Source organism: Centroberyx affinis, unplaced genomic scaffold (assembly GCF_046629955.1).
Source record: "Centroberyx affinis isolate AG114_WGS23_722 - 3 ecotype Tasmania unplaced genomic scaffold, CSIRO-AGI_Caff_v1 ptg005284l_1, whole genome shotgun sequence".
Lineage (NCBI taxonomy): Eukaryota > Metazoa > Chordata > Actinopteri > Beryciformes > Berycidae > Centroberyx > Centroberyx affinis.
In genome coordinates, this window is record NW_027282634.1 from 184,937 (window position 1) to 203,146 (window position 18,210).

General features: G+C 43.2%; 1 protein-coding gene across 2 annotated transcripts; it reads right to left on the reverse strand.

Annotated features, from left to right (window-relative positions):
* Positions 1 to 2,027: 2,027 nt before the first annotated feature.
* LOC139667080 (FACT complex subunit SSRP1-like) lies at positions 2,028 to 15,088 on the reverse strand. Of its 2 annotated transcripts, none has more exons than XM_071546474.1 (18): positions 15,041 to 15,088; positions 13,891 to 13,970; positions 13,197 to 13,382; positions 10,281 to 10,386; positions 9,571 to 9,764; positions 9,067 to 9,167; positions 8,656 to 8,785; positions 8,353 to 8,456; positions 8,107 to 8,235; positions 7,632 to 7,853; positions 6,906 to 6,978; positions 5,223 to 5,355; positions 5,059 to 5,104; positions 4,709 to 4,841; positions 3,941 to 4,108; positions 3,596 to 3,693; positions 3,303 to 3,489; positions 2,028 to 2,575 (listed from the first exon to the last, which is right to left on the reverse strand). In XM_071546474.1, exons 2-18 carry the CDS (start codon positions 13,942 to 13,944, stop codon positions 2,510 to 2,512), a joined length of 2,130 nt encoding a protein of 709 aa, XP_071402575.1. In that variant the 5' UTR covers positions 13,945 to 13,970; positions 15,041 to 15,088; the 3' UTR covers positions 2,028 to 2,509. The 2 variants fall into 2 exon arrangements, with proteins under 2 accessions (XP_071402575.1, XP_071402576.1); XM_071546475.1 differs by having other exon boundaries at positions 13,891 to 13,973; positions 15,041 to 15,071.
* Between the last annotated feature and the right edge of the window lie 3,122 nt (positions 15,089 to 18,210).

Sequence of the window (18,210 nt, forward strand, 5' to 3'; positions counted from 1 at the left end):
CAGTTTCATAATTTTGTTTTTAAATATACTATGGCTCAGGAAAAAAATAATGTTCTTCCAGATGTTTTGCAAATAAATACATTTTAGTTTGAAGTGCATTTATTGAACAGATTTGCAGAGTAAGTCCTGAGAGGCAGAACCGACACAATACTGGGCCCTGATTGGCCGACAGCAGCAGCTCCCCTAATTCAAATGAGGTAAACCTGCTGAGTGGAGGCTTTCTACTTCAGATGCTGCAGACGGGCCTGACTAGAAGGATTTTAGTGATTGTCTAGTGAGTTGTGATCGCATACGTATATAAATAGAGGAAAAATTAAATTCCTATAATGAGGCCGCTATAAGAGGCTTGGGTCCAAATGGACGATAATAAATTATAAACTATGGCACAATTGACAACTGTGCAATAATTGCGACATGCGATACGACCATTTCTCAATACACTCGCATTGTTGCCTCTCACATCTATGAGATAATGTAATGACAGTGTGTGTGTGTGTGTGTGTGTATGTGCCTAGAGACTATGTCATTTCTTAAGTGGTTCCATTATTGTAACCTAATACAGGACAAGATTCACATAAACACACATGCATACTTTAGATACATTTATATGCTTTCATAACTCCATGCAACATTTACCACACAGACGCACACATTCCAGTAATGGCCATACACTAATAGGTCTACATGTCTGAGGCAAATATGAGACGCAGGTCGTCATGCTGTAGATGTAGAAAAACAGGATGAGGAGGGAGGGAGAGAGAGAGATAGAGATGAAGTGAAAGATGGACTCTCTCCTTTATGTGATTTTTGTGAAAGGGGAAACCATTGTGAAAGTGAGCTACAGGAAATGATCAATGTAAACACATTCTCTCACACATACACACACACACATACACTGTGCACACGACCTCGCACAAACAGACCACATGTAGCCTCTCTTACCTTATACAGCTTCTGAATGAATGCTGATACTGTTGCACTGACATGTACGGGCCAGACAGTGACGGCTCTACTTCCTGGTATGTGTTAGAATGATTTGGGTTGTTTCAGATACAGATTCAGTTACACTGGGTATTAGCGTTTGGATTAAGACAAGCAGGGATGAATCAGGGAAAATCAAGAGAATTTCTATTTAAAGTGACAAAAGAAGAACACAAGGTGATCATTTTCAGGAAATTGATGCACTGATGTCACAACATGAAGTGACAATAACACAAAAAAAGTGAGGGGTAATTTTCAGGACATCCAATGAGGGTATTGATGAGGGAGGAGTACCTTATCCTAAAAACCAGCATGTGCGGCACTGAAACCCACATCCTGGGGTCTCTGGCTCTTAAAAACCACCCTCTTCAACCCCAATATAGCAACCCTTTTACAAACCGCCGTGTACTTAGGCCTGAGCCTCAACTCTCAAACCACTGTCTCCCCGACCTTCACAGAGTCTCCATCTAACTTCCTCGATAACACACACTCTCCAACCGCCATGCCTGGTTAAATGGGCTTGATGAACAGCCGTTATGGATAGAAATCCCATCGGGAATTCCTGAGATGACCTAAGAGCTTTCCATCTTCCCCCAGGCATCTTCTCGCTCCTGGTGGCAATGCCTCGACCCAATAAGGAATCCTTTGATATGCTGGCCTGAGAGGGTGAAATTACAGTAAAGAAAGTTATACACAAGTCCTTACTCAGTAGATTCTGATGAGAAGATGGAGAAATAAGTGACCTCTCAATGCATCAACGCATTATGTAAAAACACACACACATCTAAGATAAGGAGTCAATTCAGGGAGTAAAGGAGAAACCAGTTTACTACACATCTAATTGCATTTTAACATGTTACTTAGAACGCACACAGACTATTGGTTTATTACTGGTTTATTGGTTTAAGTGAATTCCTCATTAGTGGCTACCATAGAAACAACCCATATGAAATGATGCTGCGGTTCCTACCCATGCATTTGATGACTATAAGTCTGTTGTAAACCAGCTGTAAAATAAACCTGCACAGTGAGGCTTCATTACAAAAGATTCATTTATTTATTCAGCCTGAAAACACAACATGGCATAACAAAATAAAACACACTGAATTGCGGTATTTAAATTCTCTACACATGAAAAACAAAACGGCTACTCCCCTCCCTTCCTTATCCACAATAACCAGCTAATCACTCTTGCACTCCTTAGTGCTATACAACTACAACTATCCCAATGGGTGAGATGAAAGCACCCGGTAAGAATTATGGGAAATGTAGTACACCGGTATGCCGCCAAATCACTGTACTGTCAGCAGGAAAACCCACTTTGAAATATCAAATATTACATGAGTTCAGCTTTGAGAGTCAGTACTCCTAAAACAAAACATGTAGAAGAGCGGGAGGAAAAAAATACAACTCAAGTCCGTTGGGTTTTGTCTTTCAGTCCGTTTGTCTGTGCGATATACACATAAGGAGTACAAATGCTTGGTCCTTGATTTCTGACTGTGTATACGGTGGATAAGAGTGTGTGTGTTTAGTCAGACTCTTCCTCTGAGGTGGGGGGTGTGGACATGGCCTCTTCCTCCTCTTCATCTGATTCCTGACAGAGACAAAGAATGTAGAGAAGAACAGGTTGTGAATATTTGAGCAAGAGTGCAATGTGAGATGAATGGAGGCTTTGACAAGATTTGACAAGAAGTTTTTTACTCCGGTAATCTGAGATGAAATAAAAATGTGTGACATTGAGATCCTACTGATGGTTTGTCTGTGATCAAACACAATTTTGCTAGCTCTGGGGAAATTTTAGCCTTTCCAATATGTCCATCAATTTTGTCAGTATAACCGCAAACCAATTAACAATGTGGGCATAGATCTCTGTCTCTGTCATTTGTTTATGTAACCTACATGTCATTTTCATGTAATGGCCAAGTTGAACCCCCAGGTAGCTGTTATTGTTTTTCCAGCCTGTACAGAAATGGCATCACTATCGCCTTTCTTCCACAACTATTTGCTGACAAGAGCGCGATCTTGAATAGAGCACTGTCCACTCATGAAGTTGAGAGAGAGTTGAGAAAAATAAAAGCGACGGCAACCACAAATTGCTTGGCCAGTGTTAGCTTAGGCAGAGGAGCCTGTCCAATTTTGGTAAGCAGAAATCAAACTTATTTGTCCTCTGACATATGTGTACTGTTACAAAACAAGCAAATGCATTGGTAAACCTGAATGCTCTGACTGACTGACTGGGGTTGTCACAAACTTTGTGGTGAAAAGGAAAGAAGAATGCAGACGAGGACGTAGGATAATAAGATTTAAGTTAAGGGATTTACCTTCTTCTTTGCTTTCTTGCTCTTGGACTTGCTCTTGCGGTCGGAGTCTGACGAGCTCTCGCTGGTCTCAATGAACTCTCGGCTCTTGAAGCTGTCGTTTCCTCCTCCCCGCTCCCTGTCCTTGTCTCCTCCGGCAGACTTCCTCTTCTTCTCCTCCTTCTTGCCTCCCCCCTTCTTCTTGCTCTCCCTGATGAGGTGGGGGGGAAAGAGGTGACGTGTTTTAAGACTGTGTCAAGAAAAAAACAAAACTTAATTGTGTGTGCACAAGTGTGTGTGTGTGTGTCCAGCCTTACTTCCTGGGAGTGGGGGCCGATCCTCCACCGCTTTCTTTGTACTCTTTCTTGGCTTTGTCATACTGCTTCCTTGCCTCTGCTGCCTTTCCTTCCCACTCCTGAGAGAAATAGAAGGAAGAAGTGTTTATCCGTCTTTGCTGAAGTACTGGTCTGCACAACAGAAATGCAACTATAAAACCTTAGTGCTGCATGGAGTAGCAGTACTGGAAAAGCACTGCAGCACTTTTGCCAGTCGTTCTTTGAGACGCTTCACTTTATGTTAGCGTGTTTCATGTCGTCACGCAACAATCAGAAATAAACAACTAAAACACGCTGGTACAAACACTCTCTCCTCTCCTCCCTCACCTCCTTCTCATCCTTGCCCAGCTGTCTCCACATCTCTCCGGCCTTCTTGGAGATCTCCGTGACGGAGATGCCTGGGTTCTCCGACTTGATGCGCTCGCGGCTCGAGTTCAGCCACAGCATGTAGGCGCTCATCGGCCTCTTGGGGCCGCCGGTGTCCTTCTGCTTCTTCTGCACCGAGGGAGGGAGGGAAAGGAGACCGACAGGCAAGTGTGAACGCAAGAACAGGTTCTCTCTCTCTCTCTCTCACATACACACACACACCTTTGCATTATTATACTTGTGAGGACATTCCACTGATGACAATCATTCCTTAGCATACCAACACATGTAAACTTCACCCTTAACGTAACCTTACTTCTCCCCCTAAACCAGCTCCATTCACTGGCCAAAATGTCCTCGCATTCAATGTTCCCCATAAATTGTAAATATTTCACCCAGGTAAATGAACAGCCGCCAAAGTAAATGTTGTTTTAGATTCATTGCTAGCTTCACTAAAGTAGCAATAATCAGATGAGTATATTAGCCAGCTCATGTTGCAGTGGCAAATTAGCTAATGTTACACTGACTTATACATGAATGAGACTTTAGTCCTTAAAAATATAAGACACTGCCCCCCCCCCCCAAGACAAGATTCAAACTCTTCCTCACATGCACACACACACACATCCACAGGTTAATATTAATGCATCCTACTGGCAACAAAAATAACACACATTTCTCGCTCACTTTCTTCCCACATCCCATCCCCCCTCCCATCTGTTCCCTCACCTCTTTGCGTGGTTTCCTCTCCTTCTTCTCCTTCACTACTTTGGCTTTCTTGGGCTTTTTCTTCTTCCTGGCCTCATCTTCGCTGTCCTCCCCTCCTTCGCTGCTGTCGCTCTCTGAGGCGTTGCTGTCGTACCTGATGGATGGAGGCGGAGAAACAGGACAAAAAAATAGAAAGAGTTAGCCTGAAAAATAGTGATGGGTGAAAGAACACAGGAAGAAAGAAAAACTGATAGAGAGAGGAGGTTGGAGATTTATTTCCAAGGTGAAGGAGAGATGGAAAAGGGAGAACAGACTCATGGCAAGAAAATCCAGTTATAAAAATAAAGAGCAATTAAAAAAAAGTCACTCACTCTTCTGCAATGTCATCATCCTCCTCTCCAGGGTTGAAAGACTCATCTAAAAAGTGAAGTAAGGAGGAGAAGCACCCAATGAAGCCTGCTGATCTCAACACAACATGTACTGCCCACCTCTGTCATACGGACAATCCCATTGGTTGAGTGAGGCCGTCACTCACCGCTCTCGCCCTCTGATTCGTCGCTGTCGTTGCCCTCCTCCCTGATCTTGCCCTCAGCCTTCATCCTCTCCAGGTAGGCGTCATGCTGGTCGTCGTCAGAGTCACTGTACTCGTCATTTTTACCCTTCATGCCCTGGAAATACACTGCACAGTCAAAAACACACCCACAATGCAATAGCAGACAGCACACTAGTCTTCCTAATGGAGTTGGGAAATGCTCTTCTAGAGGGCTGAATAAAGACATTTCTGGTGTTTTCCAATTACCAATGCCCAAGATGAGAGATGAAAGGACAGTTTCCACCAATTGCTGATTATGTCAAGGGTTACATTTTATGAAAGCTTCATTGGATTCTCAGCCTAACCTCCTCTCCCTTAGGAAATGAACAGTTGTCAAGCAGAAGCGGATGGCTATATTGTAATATCATCTTGGCAACAGGGCTGCACAATATTGACAAAATGATATTGTGATTATTTTGCTGAATATTGCAATTGAAATGTAAGCTGCAATACAGTATACAGATAGATGTTTCTGTTTTTGTTTTTTCAGCAAACAAGAAACATGTTTAACAAAAAACAAATGATCTCAGTTTTTTATCAAAAATGTTTCTTGTTTGTTCTGTTTGAATGCAATGAGGTTTTTCAGATTTTTCTTTTGGTGATTTTGAAATTTGAGTAGTTCATACTGTGATTTTGTTTTCTTCTTTTTTCAAATTTAATTGTGCGGCCACACCTGGAAACCAAAACTCAAACAAGTATTTTTGCCCCCCTCCCACGTGGACGTTTCCACTTCCATACGTCAATATCGCTGTCTGTCAGGGAGGCTCCTATTCAACCAGCAACAGGAGGAAATGGAGAGCAGGCCCATTCATTCTAATTGACCTCCTCTGCTGACCCAGTAACTGTGTATGTGTGTGTATGATGTAGTATATGATTTATATGTAATATGTACATGATGTAGTAAGATAAAACATGTATATGATTTGGTATGTTAAGCCCTTTGAGACCTCACTTGTGATAAAGGGCTACATAAATAAACTTAACCTTGTTACCAATGAAACCAAGGCGGTTCTTTGGCTGTGTTGACGGACAGACTGGGGGCTTGTTTATGTCAACAGACAGCATTATGGATAGGGCAATCAGCACTACCTATATTAGGAAGTCGTCATGATGACAGTTCTGTTGAGTGTTAACGCACACCAATAACCCCTGGGCCATACATTAGTCAGCACAATGCAAACAAAACAAAACAAAAAATAAAAAAATAACACACACCGAGTTATCATATTCACACACTCTTTCACCCCCTTGATCCATGATTAGTTATGAATCACTCAAGATTTATCGGGTCAAACACGGCAATCAACCGACATGTCCAACCAAAATCAAGATTATAGGATGCGCGCCCCGCCGCCATACACACATTCACATACACACACTCTCACACATAAACAGACGCACAACAACACACCATGCAAGCGATAAGCACTCCAAACCAAAAAGATCAAGTGCCCACTCCACACGTGAACGCCCATTACCATACCCACCTTCTTCTACAGGGGTACATGGACAGACACACAGGAGAAGGGCAACAACCATCAATATCTGGGATGGAACACAGTCTGATAAACTGGTATAATATCTTAGTTCACACACTCGGTGGAAACTAAAATGCCAAAGTGTTACCTCTTTGAACCCTCTGTTCTTGATGTTGAGCTTCTTGGCGTTAACGAAGTCAAAGAGTTTGCCGTACTCTTCTCTGAGGAAGCAGAAAGCCAGGGGTTAATTCAGATTCACGAGGTATTGTGGGTGGCAAATGCATCAGGAAAGCTTCTATATGGGATCTTTGTGCTGCATAAATCAGTAAGGGTCACCCACCACACCGGACAGTAACTTTCTGAGACAATAACATTTGAAGGCCTCGCTTATATACAGTCTTCAATTGTTAGGGTCACATATCTCTATGAAAAATGGTTATTAATTATTTTGGCTATACAAATTATTCTTGGCAGGTAATTTTTGTTAGTTTACCAGCTCTTGGCAGGTGAGCCAAAAAAAGTTAATTCCAGACACTGGCTGTATACCAATTTGTATTGCTGATCAAAGATGTATATTATGACAAAGGATACACTGTTAGCTATTGATTTGCAGGATGTATTTGCTTACATGATAAAGCAGAGAAATTACAGATATTGTAGCCATTCCTCCATTTCAGCTGAGCTTAAGTACAGCAACAACTTTAAAGTCAACTAAGCTCATTATCTGGTTGCAGGTACCTCCATACATCAAGTTCGCAATGGAGACTTAAGACATGCACACCAATCACATCAAGTAAAGCTGCTCAGACTAACAGGTGCATATGTGACTGAGTGAGAGGGTGTGTGTGCGTGTGTGTGTGTGCATGGTCCTTACCTCTCGATGCTGCTGAAGGTGTACTGGTTTCCCTGCTTGGTCTCGATCTCGAAGTCGAAGGAGCGTGTGGTGGTGGTGCCTCGGGCGAAGTTCACACAGGAGATCTCCTCGAAGCGCAGGTGCACGGGGGGCTTGTGCACGTAGATGAAGCCCCTCTCCAGGGGGTAGAGGAGGCCGGAGGAGGCTTTGTAGGAGCAGGTGATGCACTGGGCCCCGGAGTGGCTGCAGGAGGAGCAGGAGTTTTATTGGATGTACCCAAATATGTGAGAAATTGTGAGTGAGATCGCATATATGCAACTTGTGTGAGCGTGTAATGCGATTCTTTATTGAGCCCAATAGGGAGATTCTTTTTTCTCTTGCCCCTCCTCCACAGGTGACAAAGGTCAGAGGTCAGGCTCAGCTACAAAACTTCAGCAGTGCTGTGTCTGCATGTGTTTTGTGTGTGTGTGTGTGTGTATTAGGCACAGGTGTGTACCCCTGGAAGTTTCCGGGCACGGTGATCTTGCGGTTGACCAGGGCCTTCATCACCCTGCTGACCATCTCATACAGGGAGCCCGACATGTTCTTACTGAGCTTGCCCTCAAAACGACGCTCCACATCCTCCCTGTTAGACACACACACAAGGAAAGGATAGGTTTACTATCTTTATATTAAACTCTCACGCATCAATGGTGTCTTGATAAGACGGAGTAGACTTGCTGTCATTTATCGCCACACTCACTCGCTCATGTTGAGGGTGAGGCTGATGTCCTCCTCCTTGGAGAAGAGCAGAATGAGGAAGTGGTAACGCGTCTGACCCTGCTTGATCGGAGGATCCAGACTGATCTACAGAGAGAAAGAGGGAGAGAGAGAGACAAAGAGAGAGAGGGGGAAGGGAGGAGGAAAGAGAAGCCAACAGTGAGAGAGAGAGGAATAAAGAAAAAACCCTCCGGCTGATTTTGTACGCCGGCTTAAATTCCGTAGCTTATGTCAACAGTGTCAAACAAAAAGCAAACAAACAAAAAAACACTGACAACCCACTTACCACAAAGAACATCTGCCTCTGGTCCTTGTGCGGCAGCAGGAACAGACGCAGGACAGTAGTGTAGGGAATCTTGTAGTCAAACGTCTTACCATGGAGGTGAAGGAACGTGGGGTAGATACGGATGTCGTACCTGAGGGAAGGAGAGAGAGCAGTGAAGTCAAATTCTTAAGTGAGGTGTGTGATGATGGAGTTGAGCATGGCACTAATACTGTCATGGTTTGGGGTTTGAGTCCCACTGGGGCCTCCCACGCAAAAAATGTATCCTCTCATGGTACTGTGAGCTGCTTTGGATAAAAGCATCCACCAAATATGTAAATTCCTAGGGTATTTTTCTAATTAAAGGGATAATGGGACTTGGGAAATCTGTGGGAGGCTGTGTTTCGTGTGTGTGTGTGTGTGTTGTTCCTCTACCTTCCTCTGGGTGTGAGACACTGCAGCTCTTTGAAGATACACACAGCGTCTCCTGTGGCCTGGATGACGTCGGCCTTGGACAGCACGTTCTGGGCAAACGCCTGAGGACACACACACACTTTCAGTGCTACTATCCAACACTGGTTAACACAGACAAAAACTCATGCCGCTTTATAGAGAATGAACTAGTTCATCGTTCATAAAACACGTGCAAGTTCCCTTTTATTTAAGCTGAGGCTCCCCCCTGTGGCTGAATGAGAAATGACCACATACTGACTAAAGCCCATCACACGTTACCCATAAGACCAGCAAAGAGTAAATATAACCACAAAAGTCAAACTGGGAAGACTGGACATGGGACACTTGTTGGAGTAACTATGACCAGTCAGAACCAGTACAACTAGTTTTCCCACTACAGGTAGTGCTGGGCGACAGAAGCAGATCCTCCATCACAACTGCTTCCAACCAGTTAGGAGCTGCTGAAACCGATGGAACTGGATTTACCTCCACAGGGTCCTGTCCCTCGTCAGCCTGGCCGGGTGGGACGTAGAAGCGGACCTCCATGAGGGAAACCTCGGCGTCGTCGTTCTGGTGGAACTCCAGGGTGACCTCGTTCTTCCCCGTGGCGCACTGGGACACGCTGGACAGCGGGACCTCGAACGCCGTGCTGTCGTTGATGTCAAACGACAACAGAGGCCCTGCAGAGGGACAGAGGGGGGGGAGTGAGCGGGCTGCCAGAGACAGACTGCACTCAAATGTTGAGAGCGATGTGTTTTTTGTTTCTTTTTGTTTTACCAGGTCAGTCAGGTGTCAAGACACTTCCTCTCTAGCTGGGTGCTATCAAACTTCCTCAAGGTTTACAGCACTTGAGAAAATCCATTTTCTACAAATCTTGTCTGTTCTTTATTGAGCAGTCTAAGAAAAGGAAGTAAAAATTCTATCAATGAGGAAAAAAAACTTTAAGACTCTTCACACCTCAGCTGCTAATTTTCACATAACCCCCACAATCATCTTCTCGTTTTCAGAAAGTAGTCCATGTTATTGCCATGAATGTGCCGTGGGACTGTACAGAATATGTACTTGTTTTTAACGTCTTTACAGTAGTTTCTTAAGTCCTTATGTTCGGCAAGGAGATGATGGCTAATGCTGCAGTACCCTATTGGCTCAGGACATTTTGGTTTGTGTGTGTGTGTGTGTGTGTGTGTGTTGTTTACCTGAGAATTTGGCTGTTCCCCAGTTCCAGCCCTTGACACACATGTCCTTCTCTGTCAGCTCCACCTTGTAGTTAGCCTTGAAAAACTCTGAGATCTTCTCATAATCCTGAAGGACGAATGGGAGGGAAGAAGGGGAACAGAGAGGAGGGGAGAGACAAGAGAGGGCAGAGAAAGAAAGCGAGAGCAAAGAAAACAGCCAAGGAAAGAAAAGAAATAAAGAGATGTGAGAGATGGGGTGAAGAGAAAAGAACAAGGGAGAAAAAAACAAAGAAAGGAGAGAAAGGCTAAAAAGTTAGCATGGCAGCAAATGCATTGGTTCAAAGCTTAGCAAAACAAAAAAACACCCTGCCCTCCCCCATAATGAGGGGCCTAATTAATCAAAGCGCAATTATAACCCCGCCAGGCGCTCGGGCCTCTGGGGGACGCCGGAGGTGAATGTAATCCGTCCGCTCTCTCTGTCCTCCTCCCCTCCACGCCGCCGCTGACAATCAGCCTGTTTATTTATCCTGCAGGCCCGATTACAACTGGAAAGGACACACACACTCACACGCACAGGGACAAACATGTGGTCACACACACACACACACACACACACACACACACACACAGGCACTGTCCTACACACACATGTGGAAGTGATTGTGGTGTGTGAGTGTGTGTGCATGGGAGGAGAGAATGAGACTCTGTGGGAAACAGAGTTTACGCACCTGGATATCTGCCTGTCCGTGAGGTTATTACAGCCAATTAGAGCCTGGAGAGTGAGCGAGAGTGTGTGTGTGTGTGTGTGCGCGCAAGTTCATCAGTGTATGTTTGTTAGCCTGTATTAAGGCATTGTTTAGATAGGAGGCATGTGTGCACAAATGTGTAAATGTAAGTCGTACATAAAATCTGAGTCTGTGCAGAAGTGGCCTTTGTACCGATGTACGACTCTGTGTGTGTGTTCATTCCCACTGTCCTCATCAGGCCTGTTCTCTATTCCTCATTACCGTTTTGGCAGTTTTGCTGTTGCTTACCTCATTTAATCATAATAAACACCGATCTCCCACTACCCGCCACACACACACACACACACACACACACACACACACACACACACACACACACACAGAGTCTTGCCCAAATTCAACCACCCCCGTCTGTTTTTTATTACTACATTTCCCAACTCCCCACAACTAATTTGTATCTCACCACCCCCCAAAAACCCTTCAACCTCTCATCTGTTAAACCCACACTAGTCTCATCAGCCAGTCAAGCCTTAATACTCTGTTGACCTGTCCCGCATCCATAATGGGACGCTGCGTACATTCGATGCCACACTCTCAATGTAAATAATGACATCTAAGTCCGAAGCCATTACACTCTACACGTGTAACTGACTACATCATATACACATACATGTGATGTACATACATACACACTGCCCTCGCCACAGGGAGGTCAGAGGTCAGCTACAGAACAGAAATCCTGGATCTGGTAGGGGTTCAGTGTCTTGCTCAAGGATACTTCAGCAGGGAGGAAGCGGCCAACCAGGAGGCAAGCTCATCAAAGTGGCTCACAGCTAGCCAGCGGCTAGACCTCCGGCCGACTCCTGGTTACTGACACTGGCTTTGGATAATAAACAATGACATCATGCCCCACGCTCCGGGACAGAGAGGATCCATCTCCAAAAATACACTGATTAACCCCCGGAGACTCGAGAAAGCCACGGACTCCAGGTTGCCCGCCCTTACATGAGCACGCTCAATCCCAGTCATTTACTCGTATGCCGACATTCTCCATATACTCAAGAAAAAAAAAATTGCAGTTTGTGTTTGTTTTTTATCACCCTATTTTATTTTTTTTCCCTGTCTGTCCTCTGAGCCAAATTGTTTCAGCGGATTGATATAAACACTGACTCACATGAGCCGATGATTACAGTGTTTATGGAACACACATGCTAGCACTGGTTTCCCTCATTAATCCCATTAGGAGGTTTGGGGAGAAATGGCTACTCTTTCACATGCTTTTGGTAGAAACGCATACACAGAGTGAACACGCAGACAGACACACACACACACACACACTCTAGTGGTGACCTTTTCGCAAGATGGTAGCGTTTTTCCATGGAAATGTCAGAGACGGGATGGAAGTTGTTTATCAGCAGTCCCCTTGCTTGTATTGCCTCCCTTGTCATAAACATTGCAGTGAACGAGCCAGCGCTCTGTCTCTGTAATATTACACTGCCGCCGTGTTCTCCATGCAGTAAGGTAACAATTATTTCTGAGAAACGCGTAATGAAAAATACAGGCAGGGGATAGTATTTAGAGTGTGTCAAGGTTTCAGGACAGGGAAAATATGGACAGCGTCAGAAAGAAAATGGGAGGCTTGTTCAGTTTTGAGTCATTATAATTCACAGCTTGTTTCTGGGTCCTGAGCATGACAAATGTTTTACTGAGAATGAAAACACAGTACAACACACACACACGCAAGCAAGCATACAAACAAAGGAAAAATCTACATAGACACATGTACAGCTCTGGAAAAAATTAAGAGGCCACCACATATTTGGTGATAAAGAATCTGGGTTACGCCACCAAATATTGATTGTTGAACCCTTCTTAAGTGAAGACACTGCTTTTTTTTTTCTTTTTTTAATGATTTTATGGCTATAACCTTGTTTGGTTTGCATTGTTCAATGTATAATGAGTTTGTGTATTTGTAGTATTTTGACCAGCTATAATTTTCGGCAAATAAATGTTCTGAATGAGAATATTTTTGTTTGAAAATACTAACAAATGTGGTCAATAGCTTATAAAAGAAAATCAAAAGAGATTTCAGAGAGACACATAAACTGAAATTTTGTGATGTGGTCTCTTAATGTTTTCCAGAGCTGAACATAGCACAAGTATTTTCGTACAGACACACACACACACTGACCGTGTCCCTGAAGCCATCATATTTGTAGACGTGTCCTGTGCTGGTGGCCAGTTTGATGCCGTGACCTAAACACACACGTCTCCACTGGGCCAGGTTGAGCTCGCCCGCTGGGATGTTGTCCACCTTGCCCGTCTTGCTGCTCTTATACACCACATTCTGCTTGCTGAAACGCAGCCGCCCATCGTTCTGCAATGACAGAGGGAACACACACACAGATGAAGAGATGCATAAGGACACACACAGAGTTAGGACTTATTGTAAAATGCTGTGATTTAAAGCCCCCATCCACAATTTGTTTGAGCATGTCACATACAGGGATAATTCACAGAGATTTTAGTACAGAAACTCTTGATGAATAAATGTCTTCCAGATCCCACCACAACTTAAAATACACACCCATTTCGCCCCAGTGCTTAAAACAGCACAAATCTACATGAAGCATTTACAGTTTAAAAAATACACTCTCTCCTTGTATCAGTAGTTCACTCAGTTAATTTCAGAATGGAAAAAATGTCTTGAATCCAATAAATCAAGACATAAAAAGCAGGCAGTGAGACGACAGTTCCTAAACAGGGTTCCATGTGATGTGACACATGTCAACATGCATAGAGGGCTTTTGTAAAAACAAATCAATGACTGAATCCCCGTTGTTACGTATAAGTTTAGGGAACAGAGACGTTGTGAAGATACTGACCCAGGAGCCTTTGACCTCCTGGTAAATGTCGTTGAACTCCAGTGTGTCTCCCATCTTGGCCACAGGCGATGACTGATGCTCTACTGACAGGAAGGAAATACATTAGACGTAACCAAATACCTACTTAGATCAGGGATTTAATTGTTCATTATTCTTCTTCTGTATTTTAGGTTGTGGGACATGCAGCAACCATTCATTTTTAATAGGAGATTGCCATTTTCATTCTTTTTCCTGTTTGTTTCTGCTCCTTATCACATTCCTCATAAAAAAGTTTGGTGCTGATGAAAACGTGAAGGTAAGACACTCTGTGACTGAGCCTGCTACCGAAGGATGTGGTGGAGGGTAAACAGACCTAAACTCAATTTGTCCACCTTTTACTTTGTGGACATGAGCGTTTTGTAGGCCGACATAAACTCACTGCAGACATCACAGTAAGCATCATACTACATAAGTTATACGAGGACTGGGTGTTTTGAGATAAAGTAAAACATAAATAAATGCAATTCTGAAAGTTGAATTTATTTTTTGTTTTTACTTTTTGCTTTGGGATTATCACCAGCTGCCGGTCTTAGTTGACCAACCCTTTCTTTTACCAGTGTTGTTGTGAGCTAGCTAAGTTAGCTACCAGGCAAACTCAGCTGCAGAGGTACACTGACGTTAGCATTACAACTAAAGCCGTGTATCAATCCAGTCTTTATTAGCATGTGAACCAATGTTTCACTGTGAGAGAAACCAGCTACTAACGGTGATGCTCAGCCGGTGTTTCTGAACATAAACGAGAGCTAACTTTCGTGCTGCGCCACTAACAATAGCTAAGCTAGCGCTGGGTTGTACTCTACAGGGTGCGCTTGATTTTTAGCACGGCGTGGCACTGTGTCGGAACGAGTCGTTGATTTGCAAGGTTACAAGACGACACAAGCTAAGAACTCCACCCACTCTATACTTAGCGTACCAAAAATCAAGCGCTCATGCAAAGCAAGGCCAGTGTAAAGATTATCAAGTGATGTTCAGAGTTAATTTTGCAAACGAGATAGTTCCAAATAAACCATGAAGGCGAATTCTGCTTTATTTCCCCCGCATTACTTTCAAATATGCGAAACCCGGTTCCTAAATAGAGGATAAAAGACAATTTGAAAACTTCATGCCTTACTGTCAATGTGGCCAGACTTCGCCTGTTTCCCGCGTGTAGCATCAGGAGCTAGCGCGACGTCACAGGAAAGAATCTATGTTCTTGTATTTACTTCCGGTTTGGTGAAGAGGTTTTCTTTCTATTATTAAAGGCCCTTGAGAAGTGCATCAACATTCAATGGTTTCGTTCAGATGTAGCTGTGGGTTTTTGTATTTGAAATATTGTTTTGTCCATCCTTTGTTCCCCGTTTAAAAGCAGAAAGTCTCACCGAGTCAGTGCAGGACGGAGCGGGCTGCAGTAACAACCCATCACCACTGGGTGGCGCACCCGACACCCTGTTACAATGTCACAAAACTAAGGAGATACTCAGTTCTATTCTATTCTATTCTAGCCTATTGTCATGTCACTTTACACAAGTGCACAGTTAATAACAACTTGTTCTTGAGGGTGCACTCAATAGTAAAAGTGATACAATACAAAATGAAACTGCACAAATGAACATAGTGCAACAGCCTACAATGGCAGGTCGAGTGTAGCCTGCTACTTATTGTAGTAACCAGAATTACGTTTTGCAATAATAACAGTGATAAGTGACTCAGAATAACAGAATCACAGTGGATGTCAATGGAGGAGACCATTGACAAGTTTTGAACCTGCATGAGACACAAACTGAGTAGGTTTAATCACAAGATACTTTACTGTTGGGACAAAGAATCAGGCCAGTGACCCATTTTGAGTCCTAAGCCATAGTTTAGACAAACCTGGAGGAGCTAAAATAGGCTATCTAAGTATTTATGGGCATTTTTTACCAATGGACCTTGACAAGCGGTGTAGAGAAGCTCTATTTAATTTCAACTGAATGCTGGAAAAATATCAGCATGAAATACAGAGCTTGTGAATAACAAGATAATCTCCCTGAATCTCTCTCTCCACACACACACACACACACACACACACACACACACACACACACACACACACACACACACACACAGAGGCTGGGGCTGGGCTGCATGTTGGCATGTTGAGTGACAGTTCGAGGTGAGAGAAGGAGATCACGATAATCCCACTGTCAATGAAGCTGAAACCAAAGGAATGACGAGAAGATAATAGAAGAAAGAACGGTGTTGTGGAACAGGTAAACACTTGTCTCCCTCTTCCTTCTCCAAACACACACACACACACACACACACACACACACACACACACACACAGAGAGAGAGTGAGAGAGAGAGAGGGGAGGGGGAATTATTGTATTGAATAATTGTAATATTCTTATAACAGACTTCTAGATAGAAGTCTATTATAGAATTCCTATCATATTCCCAGAGACTGTAATGTGCCTGTGGTACTCAGTAGTTTATAACCTTCGCACTTTATGGTGTATTTCCTATGGTATTACTATTGGATTTTCTGTGGTATAATTTTCTGAGCTATATAGTGGGCTAGTTATATGATATTTTAAAGTTGTACTATTTGTATTGTATCCATTTAAAATGTATTTTAGGATTACTATAGCCTACTAGTTCTTTAAGAGAGAGAGAGAAAGAGAGAGAGAGAGAGCTCACCCAATTCTTTATTCCTTAATTTGATTATTTAATTCTAGTGAAGTTCAGCCATACAGAAATGAAGAAAGCAGAAAGTCGAAGAAAGAGCAGGAAAACACTTGCCCTCTTTCACACACACACACAGAGAGAGAGAGAGAGAGAGAGAGAGAGAGAGAGAGAGAGAGAGAGAGAGCGAGCATTTCATTCCTTATTCCTTAATTGGATGATTTGATCGCGGCCTGTGATGAACTGACCCGGGCGGACTCTCACCTTATTAAGGGAAGCTGATTCAACATCAAACGGGGAGGATGATGAGGGGAGAGACCAAACACAGAGACTGAAATGAGTTGTGACAAGTCCCGTGGTTCTGCGGCTCTGTCAAGTTTAGCCGATGCGTCAACCCGGTGAATCACCGGCACCGAGGAGGATAACGAAAGAGAGAAAGAGGGAAGGAAGGAAAGAGAGGAAGGGATGGGAAGGGGGGGAGGAAAGGGAGGAAAATGAGGAAAAAGAGGAGGAGGAGGAGGTGGAGGAGGAGGAGGAGGTACAAAAGGGCTCCGCCGTCAGTCAGTCTGTCACACAGACCACACGCACCAAGTCAAGTCTGCGGACCGTCAATATTCAGCCTCCATCCTATTACCATTTCCAGTCAAAGGTGATTTTTTTAAATTATTATCAGTAGATCTATTTATAGAATCGAATCGACATCACCTGCATTTTTTTTTCCTTCATCATTCCACATGTTCTTTGATGGGAGGGAAAGCAGATTCAATTGAGCCGACACATGATGAAAAGTTTGCGATAGTTTTAGAATAAGTGAAGAGGAAACTGCAGTCCACAGGGGAAGAGAGATAACAGCCAGCGGGGCATCACTGCTGCTCTTATTTCATTTCTTTATTTGCTTCATTTGCCTGCGGATGAGCTTCTGAGAGGAGCGCGCACTGAACGGAAATAAAAGGATTTGGGCAAAATGAAAAGGCTTTGCGGAGGTAAGTCCCCGAATCAATGACTTTTTAGGAAGGCTTTGAAATACTTTAAAAACAAAAAAAATGCTTGTTTTATCATCAAACAAGGCAATATCGGCCGTATTCAAAATTATTAGATGCGATTTCTCTGTCTTACTGCTTGGCTTATTTACAGGAGACACGCAGACGCGGGCCTGTAATTATTTAGGGGAATAAATGTTGGAAATATACTGTTTTGTGTGTTTTCCATTTTTTCCCTCACTTTTTAAATCTTAATATTATTCTGTGGTGTGGCTTAATCATGCAGGAATTGTGGAGCTAAAACTAAATACAAAAAAAGCCATTAAAACTCATCCAAATCATTTTTGTTGCATTGAGCAGAGAAACACAATTGACTCTGAATGGGTCATCTTTTTTGATAGGATTTTGTTTTGCAGAATACATCCCCAAATAATTGAAATTTAGTTGTAAAACCCGTTTCTTAAGATTTAAAAATTAAAGATTAAGATATAAGTTTGGTAACTCATCAGCAAACTTCAGAGATATTATCTAAAAGACATTATACACAGAAAGTAGAAAGACTAGATTTAAAAAAAAAAAAAAAAACTGTTTGGGAAGCGTTGTATTTGCTTTAGAGCATGCTTTAAGTATTTTTCAGACTTTCCAAGAAATGTGTGTG